This window comes from Myotis brandtii, unplaced genomic scaffold, assembly GCF_000412655.1.
Source record: "Myotis brandtii unplaced genomic scaffold, ASM41265v1 scaffold236, whole genome shotgun sequence".
Taxonomy (NCBI): domain Eukaryota; kingdom Metazoa; phylum Chordata; class Mammalia; order Chiroptera; family Vespertilionidae; genus Myotis; species Myotis brandtii.
In genome coordinates, this window is record NW_005358901.1 from 1,802,207 (window position 1) to 1,816,698 (window position 14,492).

General features: G+C 48.7%; 1 protein-coding gene across 8 annotated transcripts in view; it reads right to left on the reverse strand.

Moving 5' to 3' along the window:
* The window catches only part of TCF3 (transcription factor 3), a 33,865-nt gene extending 19,668 nt beyond the window's left edge, over window positions 1–14,197 (reverse strand). For 4 of the 8 annotated variants that reach the window (XM_014540130.1, XM_014540134.1, XM_014540131.1 and 1 more), the window contains exons 1-2: window positions 13,575–14,197; window positions 10,068–10,140 (exon numbers count right to left, since the gene is read on the reverse strand). In XM_014540130.1, the coding sequence (XP_014395616.1) occupies window positions 10,068–10,140; window positions 13,575–13,646 (145 nt within the window). In that variant the 5' untranslated portion in view covers window positions 13,647–14,197. The remainder of the gene's footprint in view (window positions 1–10,067; window positions 10,141–13,574) is intronic. The other 4 variants (XM_014540132.1, XM_014540128.1, XM_014540129.1 and 1 more) reach the window with 3 other exon arrangements.
* Between the last annotated feature and the right edge of the window lie 295 nt (window positions 14,198–14,492).

The window sequence follows — 14,492 nt, forward strand, 5'->3', positions numbered from 1 at the left end:
AACAGGGTGCTGCTCTGCCCTTTCTGGAAAAAGTCCCAGTCCCCATATCCCCTTCTATAAATGACAAAAATAGGGACAGACCCTCCCACCCTCACTACTTCCATTAATAGTTATTAGCCCCTCACCCCCGATTATGCATTTTAATAACCCATCCCTTATTTGTATTCTAACTAAAACATACTAGCCCGGCCAGTGTAGCTCAGTGGTTGAGCACTGACCTATGAACCAGGTCAGCGTTCGATTCCTGGTCAGGGCACATGCCTGGGTTGTGGGCTTGACCCCCAGTAGGGGGCATGCAGGAGGCAGCCGATCAATGATTCTCTCTCATCATTGATGTTTCTATCTTCCTCTCCCTCTCCCTCTCTGAAATCAATAAAAATATATATTAAAAACACAAACTGAATTATTCCTGCAGAAGTATACTACTACTTCCAAGTGTGTTACTGAGAGGTTTGCACCTGATTGGTTCACATGAGACATTGGATTTCTCCCTTCCTCTAATCAGGAAATTCTTTCTATAACATGCATATCACCCCAAAACTAGAGTGAAAGACATAGTTGGCCAAGCATTTCTAAGCTGGAGACCACAAGGGCTCACTGGCAACCCCCCAAAATGAATGAAAAAGCACAGGTTAAGATGAACATGTGCATTCACTGAGTGTCACAGGCAGACAAAGATACAGGAGAAGGTGGAGGTGGGAAGGCAGGTGGCTGAAGAATTCTACTCCCAACTGTCCTGTGCAAGGCAAACATCACCATGTTCCTTTGCTAGAAATCATCCCTAAGACACACTCCAGGCTGGGAGGGGCCAAACACGAATGTGGGGATCAGGAGGACGTGATGAGTGGGGCTGGGGAAGGCAATCCCATCCCATTAGCCCTGAAGTGAAGACACCATCGAATCAACAAGACATGCCGAGCGGAGCATGGCCAAGGGTTGCTGGCCTTCAGGTGCCACACTGCTCTGGACAGTTCTCATGGTTTATCCCACAGGATCCTTGCAGTGGCTGCTAATATCCCAATTTGACAGATGAGAAACTGAGGCACAAAGATTAGTCATTTGCTTAAGGTCTCATAATAAGCAGCAGAGTCGATACAAGGACATGTGTTTCTGAGCAGGATACAAATATATATAACTCATTAATGAAGAGAAAACAATGTTTTTAAAAAGTGTTGATTTGCCCTAACTGGTTTGGCTCAGTGGATAGAGCATCAGCCTGCGGACTCAAGGATCCCAGGTTCGATTCCGGTCAAGGGCATGTACCTTGGTTGCGGGCACATCCCCAGTAAGGGAGTGTGCAGGAGGCAGCTAATCGATGTTTCTCTCTCATGGATGTTTCTAACTCTCTATCCCTCTCCCTTCCTCTCTGTAAAAAATCAATAAAATATATATTTTTAAAAAGTGTTGATTTATTTATACTAAACTAGAGACCCGGTGCATGGATTTGTGCACCATTGGAGTCCTCGGCCTAGACTGCTGGGATCGGGCTGAAACCAGCTCTCTGACATCCATCCCCTGAGGGGCCCTGGATTGTGAAAGGGCACAGGCCAGAGCAAGGGACCCCACCAGCACGATTGGGACCAGGGAGGGACCGCAGGAGGGCCCCAGGGCATGCCCGGCCCATCTTGCCCAGTCCTGATCAGCTGGACCCCAGCAGCAAGCTAACATACTGGTTGGAGCGTCTGTCCCCTGGTGGTCAGTGTGCGTCATAGCAACAGGTCGAACGGTAGGTTGGGCACTTAGCATATTAGGCTTTTATTATATAGCAGCGGTCGCCAACTTTTCGGACCTCATGGACCACCAGTGGTCCGTGGACCACTGGTTGGCAACTGCTGCTATATGGGATACCAGTGTGGGGAGAAGATGCAGAGGCTCATTCCTCCACTTTCCTTCAAGAGGGACATGTGACTTCATTTCTATGGGTGAAAAGCCAGAAATGGGAGGTTTCAACATGTTCTTTAAAGCCATGAAAATGACTACCAGTGAGCTGCAAACTAGCACAGACCTTTCAAAACCAATTCTAGAAAACACATGCCAGACATATATATGCAATTACAGGAGGAGGTAGAAAGACAGGAAAACCAAACCTGAAAGTATGAGGAAGGGCTGAAAATGTAAGCCTCACAATTAATTTCTTGAAAACTAAAGCCACAGCACCTACAGAAGACATTCTGGAACAAGCAGATCCAAAGACGAGAGAGAATCAGCTGCACAAAGATGGACCAAAACATGAAACCAAAAGGTGGAGTTGTAATATTCATCTAAAAGTCTGACTGTTTTTTTTAAATCATCACCCAAGAATATTTTTTTCCATTGATTTTTAGAAAGAGTAGAAGGGAGGAAAGGAAGGGGAGGGAGGGAGGGAGAGAAACATTGATGTGAGAGAGGAAGGGGAGGGAGGGAGGGAGGGAGAGAAACATTGATGTGAGAGAGACACATTGATTGGTTGCCTCCTGAATGCGCCCCAACAGGGGACAGGGATGGAACCAGCAATGTAGGTATGTGCCCTTGACCAGGAATCAAACCCACAACCCTTTGGTGTGCAGGTCAGTGCTCTAACTACTGAGAAACGCCAGCCAAGGCTAAAAGTCTGACTTTTTAGAGGCAACTGCTCACTGGAATAGAGGTGATGGCTTTTTGCAGGGGATGGGCTTGACTCACAAAGCCCCACTGACCCAAGTTTCATGTGCTGACAACCCAGTGTACAAACAAATAAGCAGGAGCCTGGGGAACACTCAGAGAACAACAAACACAGAAGGGAGGTGAACTGATCTCTTGATGTCAAACAAATTAAAACCCTAAATGTGGTCAGGTGGGAACAAAGACCTCACGGCTCCACACCCAAATGTCCCTCAAGTACTTGTGAAGAATGACAAAGTGGCTCCATTTCAGCGAGAACAGGAACACTCTATACTGTTTGGACAATTGCAGCAGCTCAGGCTGCATTGATGACCTATAATTGAAATTCATCAATCCAGGGACAGATACTCCACTTCCAACTGGAAATCAGAAATCTCCAAAATAAAGACTCAAAGAGAAAAAAAATTTAAATGATCAAGTATCTCTAAAACCTAAGTAAAATACCCATTATTGCAATCAACAGGATACGACTGAAGTGGTCCTCAGAGGGAAGTGTATAATCCTGGGCTCTGATTACTAAACCAGAGAGAACAGAAGCAAACAAATGTGGTCTCTGACTTAAAAATAAAAATAAAATAAAAATAAATACTTTAAAAAGAGGAGGCATCAAGGAAGAAGAGGGAAGAGAAAAAAAGTCAATTGATAAATACTGATTCAGCAATGAAGCAGATTGGAAGAAAGATCAATAACAGATAAAGGATAAGGAAGCAGAACCAAGGACAAAAGAACAGAAAAACACATAGATTTAGGACAGACACAGTTGCTACCTCCTGATACAAGGACAGGTGACTTTATATGTGATGAAAGAATGCCACGTTCACCATTTTTAAATGTGCCTGAAATGAATTATTTTTTACCTAAGAAAATGGTAAAATGGACAAGAGGAGTGAACAAAATCTCCACAGGCTGATAAGCAATGGGGGTTAAACAGGGCAGGGCCATTTTCCCATGTGCAGAGGAACAAGGTACCACTTGTTGGAGACTGGCTCAGATACACAGCAGTGCCTAAAGATACAGGCCAACATCACTTAGAAACAGGCAAAATGTAAAATAGATCTAGATAACAAAGAACATAGGCCATGCACAAAATTCAAGGAGCGTCTGGGGGTTACAACCATTCATTAGCAGACGTCACGACCCAGTAAAGGAGGAAAACTGGGGGCCATTCTGAGACATTTTTTGTGCATGGTCATACTGGACAGGAAGGAAACGCCCTTAACAAGATAAACAGACAGAAAGATCAATATCTAATCAATAGCCAGTGTCAGGCTTGGTCCTGCTTATAACAAGCAAACAGCATGTGTTGTATGGTTCTAGAACAGCCGTGGGCAAACTCCGGCCCGTTTGAAATGAATAAAACTAAAAAAAAAAAGACCATACCCTTTTATGTAATGATGTTTACTTTGAATTTATATTAGTTCACACAAACACTCCATCCATGCTTTTGTTCCGGCCCTCCGGTCCAGTTTAAGAACCCATTGTGGCCCTCGAGTCAAAAAGTTTGCCCACCCCTGTTCTAGAAACACCAGCCAATGCAAAAAGGGACATGGGACGGGGAGGCTAGGTGTCTTAGGATGGGTGACCTGGAAAACCGAACCAAGGGGCAAATGCAAATAATTAGTGGGTGGCAGGAGGTGATCAGGTGGAAAACATGATGAAAAAGATCCCAAACCACAGCACAGAAATTATTAGAATACCTAGCAATAACCCTCACTTGAAAAGTACATGACCAGATCTTTAAAAATTATATAAAATGACTAAGTGCTTTATACTTCAATCTTCAAAGTTTACCTTAGCACTACTAAGGATCAAAAAAGAAAACTTAAATAAATGGAGAAGATACCAGTTTCTTACAATGGGAAGACAAATGGTTCTTCCCAAACTTATCTATGTATTTAACATTTCAAAATCACAACAGGTTTTTTTGGGGTGGGAGTGGGGAAAGGAGACATGACATAATTATTCTGAAGATCATGGAAAAGACATATGTAATACTTTCAGCAATAAAGAATCATAATAATAATTAAAAATAATAAAATCTGTAAAAAAAAAATAAAGATCATGGAAAAGAATCAGCATCTCTGAAAATATGGGAGAAAATAACCTAAAAAAGAACAACTGAGGTAGGACTATAAGAACATCCTAAAGCTACAGTATTAATACTGGGTAGTACTGCGGTAGTAACATAGTAACAGATAAAAAGGTAAAAAGATGGAAAAGCCGTAGACAGTTTTTCTCAGTTGTTAGAGCATTGGCCCGTGGACTGAAGGGTCTCGGGTTCAATTCCGGTCAAGGGCACATGCCCGGGTTGCCTCAGTTGCAGGTTCGATCCCTAGCCCATGTTGGGGTGCATGCGGGGGGGCAACCAGTCGACGTGTCTCTCTCACATCAGTGTTTCTCTGTCTCTCCCCCTCCCTCCCACTCTCTCTAAAAATCAATGGGAAAATATCCTCTTGTGAGGATCAACAAAAACAACACAAAACAAACAAACAAAAAAAACAACCAGGGGAAGCTCAAGGGTCTCCTCTCCAAGGTGCAGGGGTAAGCTGTCTCCCGATACCCCCAGTGATAGGCGTGTCCCTGGGCCTTGAAGGACTCTGGCTGGGTGGGGCAGGAGCCAGGCTGAATGGGGGTGGCTCACTCCTTTTACTCCTAACAGATACGCAGCCCAAGAAAGTCCGGAAGGTGCCGCCAGGTCTTCCATCCTCGGTGAGTTGTGAGATGGAGTGAAGACCCCACAGACCACATGCCTCTCCTGCCCTCCAGGTTTGGGGGCTGTCCCTGCTGGAGGCCATACAATGTGTCATTGGGGGCACTGGGTCCAGGACATAGGGATGTGTGTTCTGAGCAGTCCCATGAGTGAGCCGGTGTGTGCACTTGGCCGGAGATGTTTAGTAGCTCAGCCGCAATCACTGTTAAGGTTGCTGTCCCCTAGTAAATTTTTACTAGTATGTCTGCTCTGACAAGGACGGTGACAGCATGCTTTCCTACCCTCCAGCATCTTTCCTGTATATTACTCAACTGGATGTAACAAGGAGCAGACACATTCATGGCTGTCACATCTGAACTGCCGAATGGATTATCATCCAGTTCTTAAGGATTTCTCAGAAATGGCACCAAGTCTAAAACACATCATAAATGAAAAAGACTTGACATCATAAAAATTAAACCAGCCCTGGTTGGGTGGCTCAGTTGGTTGAAGCTTTGTTCTGTACACCAAAAAGGTTGCAGTTAAATTCCCAGTCAGGGCACATACCTAGATGTGGGTCAGGACATATGGGAGGAATAGATTGATGTTTTTTTCTCTCTTTCCCTTCCTCTCTCCAAAATAAATAAAAACATATCCTCAGGTGAGGATAAAAATAAATAAATAAATAAACAAATAAATAAATAATCCCCCGAGACAAATGTAAAACCTCCATTATTAACAATAGTTTGTAAGTTGGGAAAAAACAGCTGCAATATAGATCACAAAAGATGAGTAAGCATCCTGCCCAGCCAGGTGGCTCAGTGGTTGAGTATTGAACTATGAACGAGGTCATGGTCTGATTCCCGGTGTGGCCTCGATCCCCAGTTGGGGACATGTAGGAGGCAGCCAATCAATGATTCTCTCTCATCAATGATGTTTCTCTCTCTCTTTCCCTCTCCCTTCCTCTCTGAAATCAATAAAAATATTTTAAAAATAAAAGATAAGCATCCTTCTTATATAAAAATTCTTGCAAATAAAAAACATCAGTATAGGGTGGGGCTACGAGACACTATGGGGAGGTAGCATTGAGTTGTTAGCTGGGATCGTTACTAAACTAGTTTTAGCTTTTCCATAAGTAAAATGGGGATGATAATAACACCTATTTCACTCACCTATGAGGACAGAAGACTCACAATCAATGACCCAGTTTGGGTACCTGGCATACAGTGCTCAAGTAATGGTGACATAAGTCATTGCTAACAAGCGTTATGATTCCTTTTGCTAAAAAGTTTATAAAGCAGCAAAAAAGGAACCAACAACTGGGATAGATCTCCAGTAAATTATGCTGAGTGGACAAAGCCAACTTTAGAAGGTGACAAGTGGTATGGGTCTGTGTATCTAACATTCTCAACAGGACAAAATGTAGAGATGGAGAACACTAAATTAGTGGTCGCTGGGTGCAAGTGACTGTGAAGGGGCAACGGGAGAGTGGGATGATGGAACAGCTCTGTGTCTCGATTGTGGTGGTGGCTTAATGGCGCTAAATGTAGGACAAATTGCACACAACTATACATACACACATACATGCTCACACATGCACTGGTGAGCCCTGAATAAATTGCACTGTACCAAGGTCATCTTCCCAATCCCGTATTATGTTACAGACATGCTATATGTCTGGGAGGCCGGGGGAGAACACGGGGCCTTTCTGTACATTTCTTTGCAATGTCCTGTGAATCCATGATGATTTCAAAAGACCCAGTGTTGGTTTAGGGGTGAGGACATTTTACAGTGAATACACGGCCACAGTCAGCCTAGTGACTTCCCCAGAGGACAATCACACACATACATTGCAGGGTCCTTACAAAGACCCAATGTGAAAGCCACCTCTCCTAAGTGTTAGATGTTGACCAAAGCATGTTAGCTTTACACAAACCAAGAAAACTGTGGAGAAATTAAAAATAGAGATACCTCCTTTAGTCTGACAATGAGCACTCCCTGATGTCTCATGTGGCCTTGAACCCTGTAGTCTTTGGCAGAGAATGCACTGTCACGTAGAGATCTGTGCCTCAGGGTTTCCCAAAAGGGAATGACTGGAAAAATTATTCTTGTTTTAAATGTCTTCCAATCCAGAGAATAACTAGAAAGCCTCGGCCTGGCATTGGTTGGTCGTCAGTGCCTTTCTGACACCATTTTTTCAAAGCAGAGATGGCCCAGGCAGCCATGGGCAAGGCTGCCCATAGACCCTCAACATGCCACTCAGCTACTATTTCAGTTACTTTCAGAGACACCTCCTACTTAGGACCAGGCTGCTGATTTTCTGATAGGAAATGACCTTTTGAAATAAACTTAACAGAAGCAAGTTAACTTAAAGTCAACACCAGGAAAATGCCAGACTGGGACTTACAAGGAGGTGTGAGGAGATTGTGGCTGGAGGACCTATTAGCATTTGGAAACTTAAAAAAAAACAAAAACGTGTTTTTAATTGATTTCAGAGAGAGGTAGGGAGAGATAGAAACATCAATGATAAGAGAGAATCATTGATTGGCTGCCTCCTGCACAGCCCCTACTGGAGTTTGAGCCAGCAACCCCGGCATGTGCCTTGACCAGGAATGGTACCCTGACCTCCTGGTTCATGCGTCAACGCTCAACCACTGAACCACACCATTGGGCACATCTGAAAACTCTTAAAAAAAAAAGGCCGAGACCGGTTTGGCTCAGCGGATAGAGCGTCGGCCTGCGGACTGAGGGGTCCCGGGTTCGATTCCGGTCAAGGGCATGTACCTGGGTTGCAGGCACATCCCCAGTGGGCGATGTGCAGGACTGGGGACTGAGCCGGCAACCCGGGCATGTGCCCTTGGCCAGAATCGAACCTGGGACCCTTCAGTCCGCAGGCCAACGCTCTATCCACTGAGCCAAACCAGCTAGGGTGAAAACTCTTGATAGTGGTGTCCCCCTTAAACTGACATAGTCTGTCTGGAAGGAGGGTGACCCACTTACTGATGAAAGGGGTGTGTGTGTGTGTGTGTGTGTGAACAAGACCCTCCCTGTCCAGAGGGAGGGCAGGGGCTGCAGAAACCATGGAAAATCAATCTTCAAATATTTATAGGAGTTCCTAGAGGGGACCCTTATACCCTGGGCCATGGCTTTGGCTATTAAGGGCTGCTGGCCTTGTGAGTGGACACCAAATTAGGGAAGACAGCTCAGGGCAGAGACCCAGGGGGAGATAAAGGCACCTCCTCTAGGAAGCCCCCCAGGGTCTGATCTTCTGCCTGAGGCAGGGAAGTGGAAGCACCCTAGCTCCTGGGGGCTATTTCATGGGGGAGGGATGTGGGGATTTCCATACCTCAAGGAGGACTCTGGCTGTCCCTGCTGCCACTTCCTCAGGCAGAGAGGAAGGCCAGTGCAAGGCAATGGGGGCGGCAACACAATATTTCTCCCTTTGGGGTGGTGCATGAACATAAACCACCCCCTCAACACACCCCCTCCTCCAGCCAGACCTCACTGGATATCCCAGTGGGATTCAGAAATGACTCCAAGATCTCAGAGATGCAGGATGGCATGGCGCCAATCCTGGGATCCCAGAAAGATGCCAAAGTCCACACAGAGTGCCAGAGGTGCTGGAAACTGAAACAGCCAGCCTCCCCAAAGGCTCCCCGCAAATCCTCCCAAAAGCCAGAGCAGACTCCCCAACATGCACATGGCAACTCTCTGCTCACAGCTCTCCAGGCTCCCATCTCCTTTGGGATGAAAGCCCAAATCCTCACCATAGCACACAAGTCCCTGCATGACCTGCCCCCAACCCCTCCATTCCCTCATCTCCTCCCTCTCCCCCGTTCACTCTGCTCCAGCCACACAAGCCTCCTCCCTGTTTCTCCAACACAGTAGATGCCAAGCAAGGTCCTGCCCCAGGGCCTTTGCATGTGCTATGCCTCCTGCCTTGAACTCCTTCACCCTGTCTCTGCTCAAACTTCTCCTTGGAGATCATCCACAACTGGCCTGGTTTTGTGGAAGCTCCCTCCCTGCTTCTCTGCTTCCTGACCCCTGTTGTAGGTTCCTTTAGGCCATACTGTCCATCCTCCACAGGCATGTCAGGGGCACTCAGTGCCAGGTTGAGTGACCAATTCATACAGGTTTGCCTGGATATACCCAATTTGAATGCTCTAAGTCCCAGTAACCCTCTGAATCCTCCTGTATACAGTAAGGGCCAGGAGCTGGGCCTCTCCCAGGGCTTGCAGGATGGGCAAGATTTGTCAAGGGCTAAAGTTCTACATCATGCCCCTTCTAGACCCGTTTCCCCTTTGGGGATGGAATGGAGACCCAGGACCCCACTGGGGCCAAGAGGACCTCAGAGGCTCAAGCCCCTGTCTCACACAGGACCCCCTTGTGAGTGACACAGATGCTTCCCATCCCCAGTCCAGGGGCCTAGGTTCCAGGTGCTGGACAAAGGATGATATGCTGACCTCCAGGCTCCCTTCGCTATACTCAACACAGGTTGTGAGACCGCGACAGCAACTTGTTCTCCAGCCCCGACTCCAGTTGCTGGACCTGAGTGCCACCCCCCACCTCCCCAACAGCTCCTCCTCTGGCACCCTGTCCACGAGGCTGCAGCCAGCCTCAGCCCCACTCCACATTCCAGGTCCGGTGCTGTACCCTGTTCCTGCTCTGCTCCAGCCCACCCTCTACACAAGCTCATCTTTTTATGCAAACTCGCAGTCCCGAGGCAGCGGGATCCTACCTGAGCCTCCAAACTGGGTGCCAGCCAGGGAGGTGGGCCGGCCTTTCCCATTGGCCACTGGCAGCGGAAACATCTGTGGGGAGGCAAAGAGAGGTAAATGAGGTGGCGGGGGGCTAGAGGGGTGCACATCCAGGGATGCAGCTCTACCTAGGGGTCCTATCCCATCAGAGGGCCCAGGCAGGGAAAGGCAGCCAGGCTCACTACACACTGCCTGAGCAGAGAAAGGCTCTCCTGGAGAAGCCCTTAACCAAGGCCCCTCTGACAATACAGCCCACCACTGGCAACAACTGCCCAGTGGAAGTTAAAACCTGTTGTTTACACAAGCTTTGTATTTTTCCAGGTTTGCATTTTTTTGGATGGACTAATTATTTAGGTACTTGATACAACTTATCTTCTGTTAGATGTGATACACAGTACTCTTTAAGTTTCAGCTTAAAAAAAGTGAAACCATTTACACCTAGTAGGTAGACCCTGCCTAGCCCCTCCAGTCCCACAGGTCACCATGTGCACATCCCTGACTTGAGTGGCAGCGATATAGGGAAGACAGTCAGGCCCCACTGCTGGGGCAGACAGCGTGACCTAGATGGACTGTCTCCCACGTGCTGGGCTCTGTGCTCAGCAGCTGCCTGGGCAGCCCTCACCATACCCTGACTGCTGATGCCTGCCTGCCCTTCAGAAGAGGAAACTGAGGCTCACAGAGGTGGGAAGCTGAAGGGACCAGGAAGGGCTATACCCCCCATGGCTGAGTGATTCCCTAGGCACCATCCTCCATGCCCAAACCCTGGGTGTTAAGTCCCTATAGATTAAACAACTTAGTTGTACTAATGGGAAAACCCAACAACAACAAACCTGTTACCACAAAAAAAAACCCAAAACAAATCTTTGCCATGTCCCACAGATCTGGGTTTTACAGATTTCGTTTGGGGCTCAAGTGATTAAAGTAGCTGGAATCGAGGCCAGTGGCCCGTTGGGGAGTGGCTGAAGGCTCCCCCAAACCTTTCTAGGCCAGCCAGAATATGAGGATGCATCTCTCACCTGAAGGTATGACTCTTATGTGGGTACCATGAGACTTGGGAGGGGCCCAGGAAGTGGGGTCCTGTCTCCCATGCCCCGTCCTATAGGAGGAGAAACTAAGCCCACATCCTCAACTGACCCTGGCAGGAGTTAAGAGCATAGGCTCCTGGGGTCTGCACCCCTCTTGGGAAATGTGTTTGTGTGGCTCTGCTCCCTCAACTGGGCCGGCCTCTCCAGGGCCCTATTCTCCAAGATGGACCCTCTCCCACTGGTGAAACTGAGGCCCACATGGGGGAAGGGCTGGCCTAAGCCAGGACAAGAACCAACAGGGCCCGATGCCTGGAGATCAGCAGCCAACCCCTGGGGCTTGTCTTTGTTTTGTCCCCTAGAGTACCAGGGGCTGACGTGGCACTTGCCACAGGGGGCAGTGGGCTGTGTCCTTTGGGCGCTGTGGGCCTTGTCATCAGCCCAGATAGGCCCCATACCCCTGAACCTTGGTATTCTCTCCTGTGAAATGGACTTGGGGCTCTGACCACATGGGATGTTGTGAAACCCCAAAGCACATGGGTGTCTTGGGCACTTGGGGGCCTCAGTACACATGCCAAGCTCAGAGGGGAACCCAGTCAGGTCCAGGGCAAGGGCTGCCAGACCCCCTGGTCTCCCCAGCCCCTCATCAGGCAGAAGGACCATCTCTAGCCCACTCAGGGATCATCACCTCAACACCTTCCTTTTCTAACTCAGGAAACTCAGGAACAATTTAAATTGGGTTTCCTTTGTTCCTTTGTATTTAATTTTGACTGTTGCCTTTTCTACTTTTGAGAAACTAACCCCCTAAAAAAGAGCTGCTTCCCTTTAGGTTTCTTTGTTTCAGTCTAAAAACAAAGTGGTTCAAAGAAACAAATTAACTCAGTTTCTGTGGGGCAGGTGAGAGGGGGCGCTATGGAGGAACAGAAGAAGGGACCTGAACTAAAATAGGTGGCTGCCTCTGTGCCCACTTGGCCAGGCCACTCTCTTATAACAAGGAGGGACAATGAAAAATCAAGCTCTGAGTTTCTCTGAGAGGAGACACCAGGCACCTCACCCTCTCAGCCTGTTTCTTCATCTGTGAAACGAGCTGCTGCTTTTCAGCTGGGGAAGGGGAAACATTCAGACCCTTTAGACAGAAAAGGGAGGCTGACAAGTGGTTCAGCGTTCTCAGACAGAGGAGGCAAAGGGGTCAGCTCTAAACCTGTGCTCCCCCATCCCCAAGCGGGTCTGTTCTGGCCCAGTAGTCTGTGACTTGTCAGTTTAACAAAAAAAAAGTGAGCTGTACCCGTGGTTACTCAGCCAGGGAGGCAAAAATAAAACGGCTTAAAAATATGAGCCTGGCCCTTCCTGAGCCGAGGCCCCCTGTCTCAAGGGCTGTTTTTCTGCAGGATGGTTGATATTTCAGTTTGGGGACTTGTTTTTGACAGACCTCAGTGGCCTGAGCCTCATACTAGTGGAGGGTTAAATTCAGACCGAAAGTGTCCTCCCCCAACCTATTTCAAACCAAAAATGGTGCTTGGGTGGGGGGAGGGGTGAGACTTAGGGAGCTGTCCACCCTGGGTTCCTGTGGATCACCCGAACACCCGCCACAGGTGGCCCACTGCACAGATGAGCAAGCCAAGGACCCTGGTCCAAGGTACACTCCAGCTCCCAGCACCCAAGGGAGCTCTGCTCTGGTTTCTGGTCTCACTGGGCCTGTTTGAGCTGTGTGACCTACAGAAGCCAGTACCCTCTCTGAACCTCCACCTACCTGGCAGGGAAATGGGCAGTTCAGGGTGGATCAAACCGCCCAAAGTATAAGGATTCTCACCTTCCCCCATGGGGCCTGCTGCTCCCCAACAGTAACAATGGCAGTGATAGTAATGGTGGCTGAGCGCTGCCCACAAATTCCCACTGTTCATGAGGTCTCCTCCTGTCACCTGACTGCTAAAACCATGGACACCCCCCCGCCCCACCTTTTTTAAAAAAAATCCATAATGTAGCAAATAACCCTGATCACACCCATTTTATAATGGCAGTGATAGTAACTGCTAAAACCATGGACACCCCCCCTCCCCGCCTTTTAAAAAAACACCCATAATGTAGCAAATAACCCTGATCACACCCATTTTACAGATCAGGGCTGAGCCTCCCCTTGGAGACAATGGAGGCTCTGGGCAGTCCCTCCCACTCTCTGGGCCTCAGTTTCCCCACCTGTAGAGTGGTAGACTGAACCCACTCTATGCCCCAACAAACGCCTGGGTGACAGGTGCCTTTGGAAGCTGACAAGGGCCCCAATTATGTACACTGCAATGGGGTGTCAGCCTGCCCCCAGAGGGACACCCCAACTCCCCCAGCTCTACCTAGGTGCCCCTCCACCCAAACAAGTGTGAGGTCTGGCTGTTGGGGCTGTTTCAGTTGGTGCTTCTTTCCCAGGAATCCTGCGGGTGCGGAGGGTGTAGGAGAGATGGGCGGAGCCTGGCTTACCATGCTGAAGTCCAGGAGGTCACTGAGCTCTTTGTCGGTGCCCACCGGTGCCATCCTCTGCGGCTGGTTCATTCTCCAGCTGCAATGGTGGGCTCAGGGGCCAAGGTGGGTACCTCAGTCCTAGAGATGGCCCTGCTTGGTAGCCCACGGTGGTGGATGGTGGTGGTGGTGAAAGCAGGGAGGGGCAGGGACAGACACATAAGGAGAAACGGACAGGAGGAAAAAAATTTTGAGACTGTGGCCTAAGTAGACAGATGGGGAATGGGGGAGCTGTTTTAAAAGCCCCTCTAAGCCCCTGAGGGTCTGGGTCCTCCTTGACTGAGTCCCTTCCTGACCCTGGGGGGTGGCACAGGGCAGCCAGAATTCCAGCCCCTGGAGAGACCCCTGCCCAGAGCCCTCTGAGTTTGAACAATGAGGGAGAGGGGGAGTAAGCAAATGTAGCTTTCCTAATTCCCTCTGCGACCACCAGGGACTCAAGCCGCAAATTTTTAAACTGGCAGCAGAGCGGGAGTAGTCCCTTCTCCACTTACTGGGCCCCTCTCCCGCCACATCTCCCATTCCAACCACCCCCAAGTTAACCCTGGCCCCGCCTCTGGGAAGGGGGAGGGGCGACTCAGACCCCGCCCCGAGGAAATTTGCTGACCCCCTCCCAAGCAGCTGTCACAGCACGTTGAAGCCTCCGTCACCCCCAAATTCAAAGAAAAAGAAATCCTCAAGGCGAGGCCCTCTGCCCTCTTCATGACTGAATGGGGGTTGTGGGGGCAGAACGGGGACCTATCCTCAACGCTCCCCTCCACCTCTTCCCCCCACAAAAAACAACCCTAGCTTGTAACAACCCTGATGTATCCGGGAATTATTTTTAAGCAACTTTGAAAACATCTCTTGCCTCCCGCCCCTGGGGAAAGCGGGTTCCTATAC